The sequence below is a fragment of the Rousettus aegyptiacus genome, unplaced genomic scaffold, assembly GCF_014176215.1.
Source record: "Rousettus aegyptiacus isolate mRouAeg1 unplaced genomic scaffold, mRouAeg1.p scaffold_m13_p_18, whole genome shotgun sequence".
Classification (NCBI taxonomy): domain Eukaryota; kingdom Metazoa; phylum Chordata; class Mammalia; order Chiroptera; family Pteropodidae; genus Rousettus; species Rousettus aegyptiacus.
This window is the reverse complement of record NW_023416293.1, coordinates 19076163-19092877: the sequence shown is the minus strand read 5'-3', so window position 1 is coordinate 19092877 and position 16715 is coordinate 19076163. Positions and strand designations below refer to the sequence as shown.

Below are 16715 nucleotides of genomic sequence, written 5' to 3'. Positions count from 1 at the left end.
ACTCTTTCCTAAGTAATTTTTGAGTCAATTGGGAATCAATACCACAATCATAGACTGTCTAGTAAATCTTGAAAAACAGGAATGCTACCTAAAAACCAGCAGTGGATGGTCAAGTGCACTCAGGGAAAATTAACTGAACACTTTGACTGCTAAAGAACAGAGTGAAAAAAATGTTAACTAAATATTCCTTTCAAAATATAAGGAAAGAACACCAAATAAATATAAGTAAAATAAGAAAAATAAATAGCACTAAAAGTAGAAATTAATGCATTAGAAACAGAAGGGGTCTACATAACAAAAGAGTAAAACTGATCAATCTAGTCAAGGACTTTTAAAAATATAGGCTAAATACCAACTACTTTAATCAAGAAGAAAAGAAAAAAAGGACAAAAGAAGAAAAATAAATTTATATATTTTTGTGCTGGAATTTTTTAATATTTAGGGAGAAAAAAATGAAGATATATATATATATCTTTGATTTTATATACACATATGCATATATATATCAAATACATATGTATATATGTGTGTGTGTATATATATGTGTATATATATGTAGTTATATATCAAAATTGACCCAAAGGAGGAAAATCTTAAGAAAATCTAAATAAAATAGTAAACCATGAAGAGTATTAAGTAGTATGTGAAAGACCCAGGACTTTTTGTGTATATTTGAGAAATAAATCACCTCTACGCTGAACCACTCCAAAGTAGACGGAGGAGACTTCCCTACTCGTTTACAAGACACTGTCCCCGTGGTCCCAAAGCCTAACAGAACGGTCTCCTGCATGAGTGTGAATCCGGAAATCTCACACAGGACAGTATGTATGCAGCAGCATGTCACCGACATTCACTCGGGGAGGGGGCCCTTCTTCAGATGAGCCAGAAATGCATTAGGAAGCCTCTTAGTAAGTCGTGGATAATGATCTTGATACTCTAAAGTGTATACACACTTATAACAAACGTAAACACTTCTAATGAAAACATTTAACTCAGTAAAATAGAATGTTGCTGAAATTAAGAATGTGTGTGTATGCATGTACACAGTATGTTTTACAGATAGAGTGTCTGAATTATTAGAATTCAGCAAATTCATTAATAAGAGATCAGTTACGTGAGTTTCTAAAGTAATGGGAACGTGTAAGAGAAACAGAAGGAAATTCATCACAAGTTTAAAATAGCGAAATGTTGGAAACATCAAATGACACCCTATGATGGGTTATGTTTAAGAGCAGTTTCTTATTTTATTAATTTTCTAATTTTTTACAATAAAGATGTATTAATGTTAAAGTTAAAAAATAAAGTTACTTCCTTCTCAAAAAGATCAAGAGAAACATGGCATCAGGATCTACACTGGCCATCGCTGGCCGATGTCTCAGAATGCTCCTCTCATCTCCAAAGAGCCATGGTGACCGTATTTGGAGCACCACGGTACAGAAGCAACCCCAGACAAGTGTCCTTTCCTCGGTGCAGGACGAGCTAAACCTTAGAATACACTTTAATTGCTGGCTAATTGGCCTTGACGTACTATGTCGTTCATTCCCTGTACGTTGCTATTTTTCCTCATTTAAGAAATATTGACGTAAATGCATCGGGTACTATGGCTGGCGCTAAGAATAGGAACATGAATAAAATATGAATACAATGCAATGGTTTGCAGGTCCCCTTGTAACATATTTTAAGATCTTTTAGATACAGTACTGTTTTATTACACCTTTTCGCATTGCCTGAAAATTATTAGTTACATTATTTCCCACGATAGTGAATAAATAATGACACCCAGTGTCCAATGGAATGTCAGTGCGGAAGTGGTTAAACTTAAGAACTACAAAAACATCTGAGCTAAGCTCTCAAGAAGAACATGCTAGTTTACTGAACCAAATTTTCTAACGACTACTTAAATTCCTAAACTTTTATACAATCAGACTATAAAAAGTAATATTGGCGGTTAATTGAAAATATTTCTATTGTAAAAAATATTCTGCATTTAGTATTATATAACCTCGCTGTGCCCTCATGCTTTAGTGTCTTTAAACTATAAGACTCAAAATTTCTCACAATACTCATAGAATCAGAAAATTACTGACGGATTGAAATGTAAAAATCTAAGAAAACTCTCACTTTCACCACACATTCAGCAGCGAATCCTGAGGGCTGCCATGCACGAGGCGCTGTCCTCGGTGCTGGAGATAAAGCAGGATGCCAGACGCGGCCTCCTCTAGGAGCTCAAAGCCCAGAAACACGCAGGAGCGAACAGGCCCTGAACAGCACAGACCCACGGGGGCCGATGGAACCAGAACCCAGAAAAATGTTTTAAATTTTAGGATTAACAAGTGGATGCCCCTAAGTCTTGAAATCCATACAAAACAAAAGCAAACGAAGAAAACGCAGACTGCGCTGCGGAAGGCTGGCTGGCGGGGCCGCACACCGGGTCTGCCGGCTCCTGCCCGCAAGCGGACGCGTGAGGGGACCCGCCCACGAGCCTGCACTGTGCCAAGGGTGTGTGAAGGTTTCCCACGGGCGCTGGAGACAGCGTCCCTGCAGGGTCACCCCAAGCCCCGCCGGAGGGCAGGCAGGGAGCCTGCAGGGAAGGGGACTGGAGGGAGACCAACCGCTGGCCGCACCTGGGCCAAGGCAGGGGCCACCCGGAGCCGGCCATGGCGCCCGTCACGGGAGCAGGGCCTGGCTGGGGACTTCCAACATGCCCACCGGGGAAAGACCGCGCTCAGCCCCCGCCGGCTGGCTACTGTCCCCCAGAACCAGATGGCACGTGGCCACACGACCAGGTCAAGGCTGCGCTGCCTCTCTCTGCCCCCCACAGCCTGATGGGGCGGGGGGTGGGGGAGCGCCAGCTTTCTCATGGAGGACAATGGAAGAAGGGACGGCGGCACGTCCAGGCGCCCGGCTCCCAGCGGAGCTGACTGCCAGGCCGGCGACTGTGACTCCGGAGTCCGTGCTCAGGGCCTGGGCTGTGTTGCCCCCCACCCTCCTGCAGTCACCTCCTGGTTGCACCCCCTACTATGGGAGGTAAAGAGGGGGCATCCTGGTAGTGTAGGAGCAGATTAAGGAAGCAAGTATCTCACAAAATTGGTTATAAAATGAATCTCCACTAACAATATACTAATGACTGTCACCAACTTGGAAAAAAATGTGTCTGTGCAGAAAATGCCTGGGGAACCAGCAGGGACGTGTCTCGTGCACACACGTGGGCAGCAGCTGGGGGGCCCGCCGTGGAAGGCAGGGCCTTCTCTGCCTCTCTCGCTCGCTCTCCCCAGCGCCTCGCGGCACTGAGGAAGCTCTGCCTCCCTGTCACCGGGGAAGACCTGGATGCAGCAAATTCACAACTGCTACACCCTCTGTCAGTCTTGAAGGACTCAGAAGCTGGCAGCTTCCGGCATACTAAAAAACCGCAGGCTACCCTGTTTCATGCTCTGAACCTTTATAAAATGAGTACCATTGGGGGAGTTTGCCAATGAGCCATTTCTCAGACATCTTTAGAAATCATCCTGGTTGAAGACTGTGTGGCTGTCGGAAAAAGTGGATGACAGTGTGCCACCACTAGGTCTGTCAAACCACGGCCATCGCTGCCCGTGGCATCCCCAACTCCTGGAGACAGTGGCTCACAAACCTCATCACCAAAACCATCCTCTGGTCACGCACTACCTGAAACACCTCCACGTCAAATTTCAAAGTTCTTACAGATCATCACTCCCGCTGCCTCCCTTTTCTCCACGATAAATAAACTCACCAAAGACAATAAAAGGAGGCTGCTGCCCTGTCTGGAAGGATGGGAGGAGGCTTAGCAGGGCGGGGTTCATGAGACTTGAACCCAGCTTTTTGATAGCTGGGAAAATGATAGTGACATAGTTATCTTGCTGAACTCCTTACTGCTGCAGGCTGAGGCTTTTCCAGCCACAGCGAGGTCTATACTTCGGCTGCATGGCCACTGACCGACGTGCTGATGACTCTGACTTCAGTAAAAGCTCCTGTCAGCAGATGGTTCTCAGGCAACATAAGAGTTCGTTCATTTTTTTTTTCTAATAAAATAATCACTGTTCAGTATAATAAAAACAGAAAACCAAGAGCACTTAAATAAACACTTACGACGGAAAACCCCTCCTGATTCTGTTCGCCCGAAACCACCCACGGACGCTGCCGGGCACGCGGACGTGCGCCGCACACGAGCGGACGGGAACGAACGTGCGGCGCTCACCGCCGACCCTCCGTCATCACACGTTTCCGGTCACTGCTGGTTTCAGATATAAAACAATACACGTAACAGACTAAAAATAAATTTGTGACAGCACACAAAGCCCAGGGAGAGAGCGCTCTGCCCGAGCGGCTGCCGCCGAGCGGTTTCCTGCACGGTCCCCGGAATCGCCCGGAGGCACGGCAGAAAGCCGCCGGCTCCGCGCGCCTGCGGTCCACGCGGCGGAGCGCTTCCCGAGCACACGCAGGCGTCTCCCTCGCTTCTTCACCTCGGCCGCATTCCAGACTGCCACGCTGGGAAGGACAGCCACCCGCCCAGCCTGTTTCACACGACTGTCCATTTGACACAGCCGCCTCGATGTTCAGCGATGACACGAGGCTACCCTTACGCTCGGAGCCAGGGCCCCGCGGGTCGGACGCTGTTTTCAGCTTTATGCCATTTACGAGCGGCTGTCGGCGGACATCCTTCCCGCACTTGCACAAACACATCCCGAGAAGTCTTTTCTTAAAGTGGAATTTCTGAGACTGAAGGATATGCACGTTTCAAGTTTCATGTATAGTATCAACCGACATTTATTCACTTTGTTAATATCGCCAACTTGCCCTCTGCCAAGAACACATCTCCCAATGTTTTCACCAGTGAGGGGCATCATTAAATTTCGCATCAGGCCGAGTGAAGGAATTCTGCTACCTGCAAGCGAACATGTCCTAATGGAAACAACTTCTCACCTACAACCACGGCTTCTCTCTCTATTCGAATACATAAATCACTCAAAGTCTCATTTCTGGCCACGTTTCCACTGACAATCAAACCGGAGGAGTTCTGACGAGACACTGAGCTCACGCCACCAGCACTTTGGAGAGCTTATTACTGCCACTTCAGTAGGTTCTAAAATTAAAGCAACCAGATTTAATCCCCAAAGAGCTCTGTGAAGGCAAAGGGAACACAGGCTTAAAGGGTAAGTCGCCCAGAAGGATAAACCGAAGTGTCGACATGCTGGAACAGACTTTTTCCATGATTACAGAAAAATCCTCATAATTCTCTCTATATTTTTATTAGTCATGGGTTTATGAGCACACAGACTGTTGAAAGCGAGAGCTAACAGATCATGAAAAGAGTTGATATACAAATATAAATAACAGTGCCTATTAGCTAGACTCATCTACAACGTTCTCTCTGTACATAACCCTTTCCACCCTCAAACCCACGCAGATGGGCACCTCTTCTCCTAAAGCATTTATGTGTCGCAGAAATGAGTCTGGAATCTGACGTCAAGTACAGCTGTCAACTGTCCCCTTCATACTGTCCTGTGAAAATAGGGCTCAAGGAATTGTCGCCAAATGTGCTGATATTGTGGCTAGGTCCACTGCTTTGAGAAATAAACTGTTCCTCTTTACCCTAATGTCAGGCTAACACACTAGTGCACAAATAGGTAAAATCTCATAGACATTTCACAGTTCCTGACAAGGGACAAGTAGAAGCCACAGGAATTGTCCAGGCCAAAAATAATGTGGACCGATGCCTGCGTGGAGCCAACAGGAACACAGCGTCAGCCACAGTGAGGGTCACGTAATGTTTGTCAAGTTACATGGAAGCTGCAAACGCAGAGCTCAGACAGACAGAGCTGGAGGTCGGGGGCGGTCCCTGCTGAGCTGGGACAGGGCGTGAGTCAGAGGGCTCTTGTGGGACTCACTTCAGAACCACAAAGGGAGCATTCAGTGCACATCACACAGAGGCCTCCCACCTATAAACTCCACCCAGATGACTTGCCTCCTTTAACTGAAGGTGAATCTACCGCTCTGGCCATACTTCACACTCGCACTCAGGTGGGTTGAAATACCAGCATCACTGGCTTCAGGGCAGCCAAGGTGAGAACTGCCAAGTCTGAAGCGTGTTATGAAACTGTCGTGTGACATGATCATTTTAAGCAGTTACACAAGCAGTTGCTTGAAAGCCCCGTGCTGCTTACCTAGCAACTCATACAGAGAGTTCAGGATCGACTTCCAGGCCTGCCCGGCTTCTGTCCCAGCCACGTCAGCGAAGTGGGCGGCGCTGCTGTAGACATGCAGCCGGTCTATGCACTCGAGCACGAGACTGATCATCCCCTGGGAGGGTGGGATAAACCGCCATCAGAACGGTGGTCTGCTCGCACACAAACACAGGTTAATCAGAGAACAAAGCTGGCATAAAGCAAGTCGCAGCCGTTAAGAACACTGAGATCGTTTATTTACAGGACAGGAAGAAAAACGCACCTGCATGTAAAAGAAAAACGCTTCTGAAATGATTCAAATGGAAGCAGAAGAACAATGTAAAAAACATATTTCATTCTTATATTTGCGAGGCTGAATACTAGATTAATGAACCAGTCATAAGTGTTCTACTCTAAGTGAAGGGGTTCAGGGTACGCCACCGAAAACATGGAGCTTTGGCATAAGGATGGTCTTGAACTGAAGACAACTGAGAAAAAGCAGACACACTCAGAAAGAAATCCTCTGCCCTTCCTTCCTCTCTACCAGGAAGGCCAGGACAAAGCTCAGCCACGAGACCAGGCCCAACTCTTAACCCAGATGCTGCGCACAGTCTAACGACCTCTGACTCGCCCCTACTCTCCATTAGCGTCCCCCTTACGCTTAGCTTCTCACAGGGTGCCACCCTGGAAGCTCAACACCCCCTTTCTTTGTCTTATCACTACTCTACATATTTATTGTTCTTTTGCAAAATGTCTCATAAGCCCAAGTTCTCAGCACTCCTTTGAGTTAGACAGCACTGCGTGCTCCCGTGTGCACACGTGATGCATGTGTTAATAAAATCCTATTTGCTCTTCTCTTGTAGATCTGTCTTTTGTCTAATTTGCAGGGCTATAGCCAACAAGCGTAAGGTGAATAGAGGAAAAATGTTTTTCTCCCTCTCCTACATGCGTGTAAGATCAGGTCCTTATTCTTAGAAAAGTCGTCATCATCATCATTATTTTTCTTTTTAATATTAAATTGAAGATCTAATAAACTGAGAAAAGCTCATGAAAAGATCTTTAAGCAAAGCAAAACTTCACCATAGAACTTTGTAAGATGCTATCTAAATTTGAAATTGTGGTTTTATTATTAGTCAGATTAAGGTTGTCAAAATTTGGCAAAGCACATGAAAGGAAGAGCTAAAAGAGTTGAATCATCAAATTAACTTACTTTGCACCAAGAATTTAAGAAGCACCATCAACCTAAGAACATTTCTAGATTCCCATCCAAATTGTCTTATATGAGAAAATGAAAAAAAAAAAAAAACTAACACAAATCAATTTCAAAATTTCATAGCCCAATATTTCATATTAGTTTCACCAGATAGTAAATGAATGCTGTATAGTCTAAAGGTTTGACATATATATATATTTCCAATAAACCACTCTGTTGTTTGCAGACAATTAGGAAGCAGTTTTAAAACTAGAAACACACAGAATTACACAGGTATCATGGGAACTCACCGATGTCCTCACACCTTTTTTCTTACATACTTTAACGTGGAGACAACAATTACTCCACCCGCAGGGGCCCCAGGGAGAATGTGACACTGCTGGGCGGGCCTGACCCGCCAGCTCGGCCATGACCCCTCCCACTGACCCTCTGGAACACACGGGGCCAGTTCCGACTCTGGCGTGGGGACCGTGACACATAACACATGGCCCTCCCGTTATTCTGTAAAACACAGCTTTTAGCTCTTCGGGTAAATGAAACGACACGTGGGAATGTAACGCACGCGAAAGGGAGAGGCGGCTTCTGCGCCCAGGCAGGCGCCTGGCGCCCTGGCTCTCCGGGGCTCCCCGCGACCCCGGGGCAGCTCCGGGGAGCCCCGCCGGGCAGCTGGACACCCTGGCGCCTCCAAACCCGTGCCACGCAGACGTTCGAGTCTGTTTTTAGACAAGTGAGAGGAAGCCGACCACAGCGCGGCGAAGGACGGGAGCGAAGGCCGAGCGGACAGCGAAACGACATCCCCGCTCCACACTCGGCGGCTTCGCCTAAGCCCCTGCCGCGCTCCGCGGGCCCCGCGCTCCACGCCCCACGCCTCCCTGCGAGCGAGCGCAGCACGACAGCGCAGACCGATGCGCAGGACCCACGCACCTCCTCCTGGAAGAGGTTCTGCCGGTTCTTCAGGGCCCGCAGCCGGTTCTGCCGGTCCTCGTGCTCCAGCTGCTCGTCGGGCGGGTGCAGGTAGCCCGTCAGGTCCCGCAGACTCAGGCTGACCGACTCGATGGGCAAGTCCGCTGCGGGCGCCTTCGCCTTTTTGCCAAGAGCATCGAGGCCCCTAATAAACAGCCAACAGTTCTCGACATCAGTGTTCACGATTTTATATATTTATTTTTTTAGTAGATAGATGATTTAAAGCTTTTACTCTCTCCCTCATACCACTGTAAAAGGAACACATAAGAAAGGTTCTAGATTTCCTGAAATAGTAATAATTAATATGTTCAAATGAGAAGTTTTTATTCTTTCACGTATATTAAAACACCAGTATCAAGAGGAACTCATGTAGAGAAAAACCTGAAGGGCCCAGAGGACCAACACCTACAAAACTTATGTTTTAAATATTTCGAAACCAACCACTTTTTATTTTAAAGCACTACCTACTTTAAGGTTTAAGATGCAACTTCCCAGATTCCCAATTCTGACATTTACTTGTTCTGTTTTGTTTTGCTTTTTTTTTTGAGAAGGAACTGTTAACTCTTATGCTGTTATTGAGATTCACTGCACTCTGTTTAATTCTTGCCAGTTTAAAAATGTATTCTAATGATATTAATTCTGAAAATCCACTTATTAATCAAGAAATTAATATATTAAAATTTTTTCTATTTCCTGAAAGAAATGTATTTAAATTAAATTTAAAAAGCACATCATGTTGCCGTTAAAGAAAAAAATACTACTGGCAGTGCATGTGTTAATTTGGTGAGTTTTCTGAGATTCTGAGTTTTAAAACTCAAGCTCTGAATGTTTCCGGAAAGAACTTTAACACGTGGTGTTTATAAATCAAATTATTCCAATATAAAAAATTTATCAAAAAATATATAACATGTACCATAAAAGAATGGGAGATTTCCTATACTATAGTTGATCTACTAATATTAATATTAATTGTGACAAAATTGTATGCATAAAAATATTATACTTCTTTTCCTGCTCTCTGTATCAGCAAAATTATATGGCAATATTTTCTTCCAAAGAAATATTTCTGGCTAATTTTCTGACTGGATTGGAAATCACATTTTTGAAAACAATAAAAGCCTTATGAGAATTAGCTTAACAATGCAAAAAACATTATTTATAATGTATCATAATTTACACAAACTTACTGATAATTTTGGAATATTTTACTTCAGCCTCATAAACAGTAGAAATAGTAAAACTATACCACTATTCTAAAGTTTTGCCTGAAATTCTAAATCATTTATATCAATGTAATTTATTTATTACCTAGTGTTATCATCTCTAAAATGAATGCCCAAAAAATAACAGAAATTACTTTCCAGAAAAAATCATTTATCCCCTTTTAAAATGAAAATTAATATGCAATGAAATATTTGTTATCAAGATTTTATCCCATTAACTCTAGTTGAATCATAAATATATTGATAACAAAGCCAAACAACTCTCATCACACAAAGTGAATGAATTTAAAATTGATTTAAATATAATATCTACATTTTCAAACGAAAAGAGCAACAATAGCATGTCAGTTTTTAGGTTATTGAGTTGAAAATATCCAGTGTCAGAAAAATAACCATTTAATTACTTTCTAGGAGAAGTCTCTTGTCCAACAAATACTATCTAAGCCTCCGAAATCATTAATTATGCCAAGTTTTAGGAATTCTATCTAATATAGAAATAAGTGTCATCTTATTTAAGAAAAAGTTTTTTAATTAAATTGGCAAAATCCAAGTGGTAGAATCACACTATCATGGCAAAAATTAAAGCCATGAATTGCATCTTTATATTTTGTAATTTAAAATTAAACCGTATAACTACCTAACACAGATTCCTCCCTTCTCCCACTTACTTCCAGGATACAGTTATTAATATACCTAGAGGGAAAAAATTATATATATATAAATATGTACATACATAAATATATACATACATGTATATGAATGTGTGTGTGTATATATGTATTTTACAGTCCAGAAGAATAGAACCCCTTCTCCTACAGACAACACAAACACACATACACAACCCACCACTGCTACCCCAACCTGGGTGGAGACACACCAGAAGGTCACAGAAAATAAACCCATAACGAAAACACAAATGGACAAAAGCGAAATTATCTTGACTTTCACTCAAAGAAGTAAAAAAAAAATCTGCATATACTTTTTTTAATGAAGATTTTCACAGTAAGTAAACCTATGTCAACAAAATGAATACTTAAAAATAATTTACTTGAGAGGGGGGGAAATGGCGCAGATGACAGAGGCTCTGCTCGTCCCTCCGGAGACCCAATCAAAGTCGTGGCGGAAGCCAGGAGCAGCAGCAAGGAAAAGGCTCCTGGGGTCCAGATGAACAAGCTGCAGGACCAGGGAGAAGCCCAGGACAGCGCCGCAGCGAGGAGAGGGCGGGGCCATGGGGCTGCCTGGTCCCCAGCGGAGGAGGCTGCGGCGGCTGAGGCGCCTCTTAAAGGGGCCGCGTCCGCGCACGGACTCTCACGGTGACGCACCTGCTCGCTCTGAGCACCAGTGCCGGTTCCGCTGTGCACTGGGCGCACCGGGAACTTACAGGGGGACACTGTCGGAGTGAGGGCCGAGGCGAGACTCGCTCGCACAGAAGTGCCGGCGGTGTCCACTGTTCCCTGCTGAGCCTCACCCCTCCCAGTGCAGGGACACAGCGCCGCCACAGCCTTAAGTCATCAAACCCGGTACCAGAGGTCGCTCTGTCCAGAGGATTCCCTGAAACCCGCCTCCCCCAACTCGGGCCCCCACCCAAGCCACATCCAGGTGTGTCCTCAGCGAGTCAGGTGCTCCTTGCTGAGCAGCACCTAGACTCACACTGGGGGCAGCTGGCCTCAGTTCTGGTGTGGCCTTTTGAGGCATCTATAAGCACAACACCTGTGGATTGCTTGCTGATTCTTAACAGGTGGCCCCAGAGGGGCAGAGGCTGGGGCTAATTCTGGCCTGCAGCTGAACCCCTTTCAGGACTGTGCCACTGGACACCTACTTCACAAATCTACACTAAGAAGACCGAAAGACTTAGGAGCTTTGCTTAGTACATTGAAACAGATTTGAAAAGACAGCCAAAATGGGAAGACAAAGAAGCAGAAACCATATGAGGGAATGGAGCAGAGATCCAGGAATAACGGAGTCAAGCAACCTAACAGATGCGGAGTTCAAAAATCTGGTTATAAAATTACTCAATGAACTTATGGGAAGAATAGATGAATTAGTGAGACCTTTGACAAAGAGATAAAAAACAAAAATGGAAATGGATATTATAAAAGAAACCAGTCAGAAATGAAGAATATATTATCTGAGATGAGAAGAATATTACATGGAATAAACAAAGTAAATAAAGAAGAGGATCAAATGACCTATATAGAGGATGGGAAAGCCAAGGACACACAATCAGAATGGCAAGAAAAAAAAAGCCAAGACTATAATAATAATTCGAGGAGCCTATTAAAGGTAAAAATATCCACATCATTAGAGTACCCGAGGGAAAATAAGATGTTGAACAACTATTTGAAGAAATAATGATGGAAGACTTCCCTAACTTGGTGAAGGAAATGGGCATAAAATCCCAGGATGTTCAGAGAGTTCCAAAAACCAGGAACCCAAAGAGGCCCACACATCAAGCAGCAAGAGAAAAACAGATAGTTACCTACAAGGGAGCACCCATAAGACTGGCAGCTGATTTCTCAAAAGAAACTATGCAGAACAGAAGGGCTTGGCAAAAAAATATTCGACAGGATGAAGACCCACGATCTACAACCAAGAATACTTTATCCAGCAAAGCTATCATTTAGAGTTGAAGGACAGATAAAGAGCTTCCCAGACAAAAATTAGCTAAAGGAATTTATCACCACCAAGCCGGTATTACAGGAAATGTTGAAGGGACTTTTTAAGAAGAAAAAACATGTATCAAAAACAGGAATAAAGAATGGTAACATCTACATTTCCATCAACAAGTACCTCAAATGGAAAAGAATTAATGGCTCCAACCAAAAGATAGAGTGACTGAATGAATAAGAAAACAAGATCCTTATCATGCTGCCTTTAAGAGACTCACTTCAGATTAAAAGGCATGTACAGACTAAAAGGAAGGGAATGGAAAAAAATATTGCCTTGATGGACCCAGAGGGCATTGTGTTGAATGAAATGCATCTAACAGAGAAAGACAAATATCTCCTGAGTTCATGTACATGTGGAATCTAAAGAACAAAATCAAAAACAATAACAAAAGCAAAATAAACTCATAGATACAGAGAATATTTTGAGGGATACTAGATTGGGGGGCGTGGGTGGTGAAAGAGGGCAAAGGGATTGAGAGGTGCAGGTGGATGGCTGCAGAGTAGACATGGGGATGTAGAGCACAGCATGGGGAAGATGGCTAATAATGTGGGAATGAATATGTGTGTCGGGGACGGATTGCTAGATTCGGTGGGGTGAACGCTTTGTGAGTCGTGCGGATCTCTGATCAATATGCTGTACAGCTGAGGCTGGTGTGTTGCATGCCAACTATAACTGAAAAAAAAAACCTCATTGAATTGCACAATGTAAATGCAGGCAACTAGTTGTCTATTATATTTCAATAATGACAGAAAAAAATTTACTTTAAAAAATACATGGATGAATATATTGGACGATATTGAGATGTTAAAAGATTTTTGGTGCTCTCATAAATATGGCAGAAGGAGAAAATTATTTTACTTAAAATAACATTCCTTTTATAATGTTTTATAATTATGTAAAACTTTTTAAATTTTCTGAGATATATCAAAAAATTGTGTAAGTTCAGGAATACTAATAGTTTAGTAATATTGAGTATATAAGTAAAACCCACGTATACAGAAATATACACATGATGACTTAAATAATATAAGTAATGGGTAAATATTCTAGAAAGAAAAGAAAAAAACAAAGTTTAATATAAATTTAATATTTGAAAAAGTAACGTACAATTAAGGTCAGTTAAGTATAAGAGAAGGAAACAGACTCGTTATGTTCACCATGGCATTTGTTAGGTGGTCACAGGGGAGACAGACACTTAAAAGTAGGTCTAGATAACTCAGGAAAAGACGGCAGTTTGGTGATGGGTGTGTAATCAGAAACTTTACGGAGGAAAAGATATATCGATACACAATGAGCAGAAACCCTGGAAACGTGGAATTTCATCTTGAAATAAGAATCTCATCAGTTAAAGTTGCTTTTGGCCAAAAATAAAGTAAGAGCGACAGGATTTACTCTTTTCTGAAACAGTCAACACCCTCCTGCCCCAAAACAGACAAAATATTTGGAGGAAAAACACATTTCAAGACACTGATATCAAGGAACAAAGGATGAGAATGCCTGAGAGACAGGGAACAAACAAGGGCCTCCTACGACTGGCCAGTTTTCTGCCCCAGGAGTTTCTAGGCCACAGGTAGGAAGGGGGCCCAGGTAAGCACAAGATCCCTGAGTTCTGCACGTTCTTTGGTTTTATAAAAGTATACTCACAATGGGATGGTTTATAAGACAAACAGAGTTATTAACTGAATATATATATATAATCTTGGGTGGTGAAGGTCTTTATATGCTATAAACTACTATGGAAAAAAACACTTTAAAGTTATTTTTCCAACCAATAAATTAGGAAAATATTTGCAATTAATGTATGATGACAGGAAATTAAAATCTCTAACATAACACAAGTTCATAGCAACCTAATAGAATCATAGGGTAAATAACAAAGAAAAAAATAAAGAAATTTAGTCAACAAACATGAAATATAGCCATTTTCACAATTCTCACATAATGCAAATTTAAAAAAAACAATTACAAATGTAAATGTAAATATAAATACAAATATAAATATAAATATAGGTGTGTATATGTACACACATTTTTTTTCCATCAACTGGCGAAGTTTAAAAAGATGTATGATATTCATCACAGATCGGAGGGTATACTTGTATAATGTTATCAGAAATACTTTGGTCATAAGCTTGATTTACTTTGTTAAATTAAATATGCAATTGTTTCCATTATTAGGTGGGAAACCTTAGTCGCTACAAGAGTCACTTTATTTTTTTAATACAGTTCAAAACTGGCATAGTATTACCCTCGCTATAAAAAGAATTAAGTAGGTCCAGCACAAGGTATGCTATAGGACAATCCTAACCTACAGCTGTGAACTGTAAGTTGCAAATGTAATTTCTAAAAACACATTTCTTTTTTAACCATTCGTTTAAAAGAAAGACAAAATCATCTGACTAGAACTTTCTAATGTGTGCTGCTGACCTTCCAAATTGTATGAGATTACCACCAAAGCATATTTTAGAATTGTTTATTTGTAAATCCAATGAAGAGATTGAAGTAAAATGTCAAACCACCACCACAACAAATGAAAAGGTACCTTATAAATCTATTAAAAAGGAAGACGGTGCTCCGGATGACTCGCGCTGTCCGCGATTCTTCATGCTGAGATCTAGATAAATTTATGCCATCATCCATGTGGCCTTCATGGTGCATAATAGCCTGCAAGAAAGCAGAAGTCATACCATTACGGCTAACTCTCTTTTCTAAATGAGGATTAAGAAGATGTGCAGTTAAAAAGCTGATAATGATAAACAGAATCAAAAGACAGGTGGAGGAAACTAGAAAACCGTTGTACATAGGTAACAAAAATACGCATGGTCCCTGTACAAACTAGACATTCAATATATTCATTCGATTACTGTTTTAAAGAATGAATCAGTTGTTGAATTGAGCTGAGCAAAACAAACACCATACGATGTTTATTTTCACATATCTAAGTTCAATGACTGATCCACAGTCTAACAAACTGAAACAGCAAACGAGAACATTGCCGTTATACCAGTTACATATCATTCGGAACACAGTTTCATTAACTAATAACTACTGAGCAATGTTTCTAAGGCATCTAAGTTCTTTAAAAAAATGCATTTTTATTTTGAGTTCCTTGGTTACACTTTTTGTTTTTCAACTTACTTTGGACATATGACACAAATAGAGAGAAGTGCAAAAATCCTAAGTGAACAGCTGAACAATTTTCACAAAGTGAACAGTGTGTAAACAACACCCAGATCAAGAACGAGAACATCACAGCCCCTTAAAATCCACCCCGGCGCTCCCTTCCGGCCCCGGTCCTCCATGAGGGCCCCCACCTTCCTGACTTTTAACAGCGAATGCCCCTTGAGCATTATATATGAACAAAACATGCAGCGGACAACCATTCGTGTCCAGCTTCACTCTATACTTATAGCAAGATATTTAATACATTTATCAGGTGCACTGAATGAAAATTAGTAACAAGAACTAAAATTATAAACTATTTAGAAACAATGTAAAATGGAACTGCTTATACCAAATCGATGAAACAGAGATATATCTATATTCAAAGGCAGCTTTATAGCCTTAAATGCCTCATCAACAAAGGAAAAAAAAAAGACTAAAATGAAGGGACATTTTAAGACTCTTTAAAAAATTTGAAGAGGAAAATTAATAAAGATTTTTTAAAAAGGATGTAATAAACTAGAAATCAAATAAGATATTAGAAAGAATTTTTTAAAGCCCAAAGTTAATTTCCTTAAAAAGATAAACACGATAGATAAACATCTCACAAACCAAGCTAAAAATAAAATAGAAAAGAAAAAAAACAGAATAAGATATAAGATACAAATGACATTAAAATTATAAAATTATAATAAGACAATATTGTGTGGAATACAATGGGGAAATAAATACAATAAAAAAATGGAAATGGACAGCTTCCGAACGCATTAAGGATCACCAAAAGGAATCCCCCAACTAAGGAGAAAATGTCATAAGTTTATTTCAAAGAGGTTAGAAAGGAAATTGAAGATCAAATATTTAAAAGATCCTGGGACTATATGGTTTCAAAGAACAGACATTCTTAACGATAGATTAGTCTTGACGAGGAGTCAGCAAATTATAACCTATTACCTATTTTTGTAGAGCCTGTGAGCTAAGAATGGTTTTTACATTTTTAAATGGTTGGAAAAAGACCACGCCCCCAAATTTTGTGACACATGAAAATTATATGAAATTCAAATTTCAGTATCCATAAACAATGAAACATTAATTTTACCTGTGAATATATGTAGTAATTCTAAATAAAATATGAAGAGAATCTGGCAAAATTTCAAAATAATAATAAACTATGGCCAAATAGGGTTTAGTCTATGAATTTAAGGATTCTTTGATATCATGATGTCAATTTATTTATGAACAAATTAAAAGACACTAAAACATTTTAATCTCCTTTAGTTGATAAAATACAGCCATAACTCCTAATTT

General features: G+C 41.3%; 1 protein-coding gene across 7 annotated transcripts in view; it reads right to left on the bottom strand.

Annotated features, from left to right (window-relative positions):
• The window catches only part of RYR2 (ryanodine receptor 2), a 525506-nt gene that overhangs the window by 228710 nt on the left and 280081 nt on the right, over positions 1-16715 (bottom strand). For all 7 annotated transcript variants that reach the window (XM_036235620.1, XM_036235621.1, XM_036235624.1 and 4 more), the window contains 3 exons: positions 14791-14912; positions 8317-8500; positions 6180-6315 (listed from right to left, as the gene is read on the bottom strand). In XM_036235620.1, the coding sequence (XP_036091513.1) occupies positions 6180-6315; positions 8317-8500; positions 14791-14912 (442 nt within the window). The remainder of the gene's footprint in view (positions 1-6179; positions 6316-8316; positions 8501-14790; positions 14913-16715) is intronic.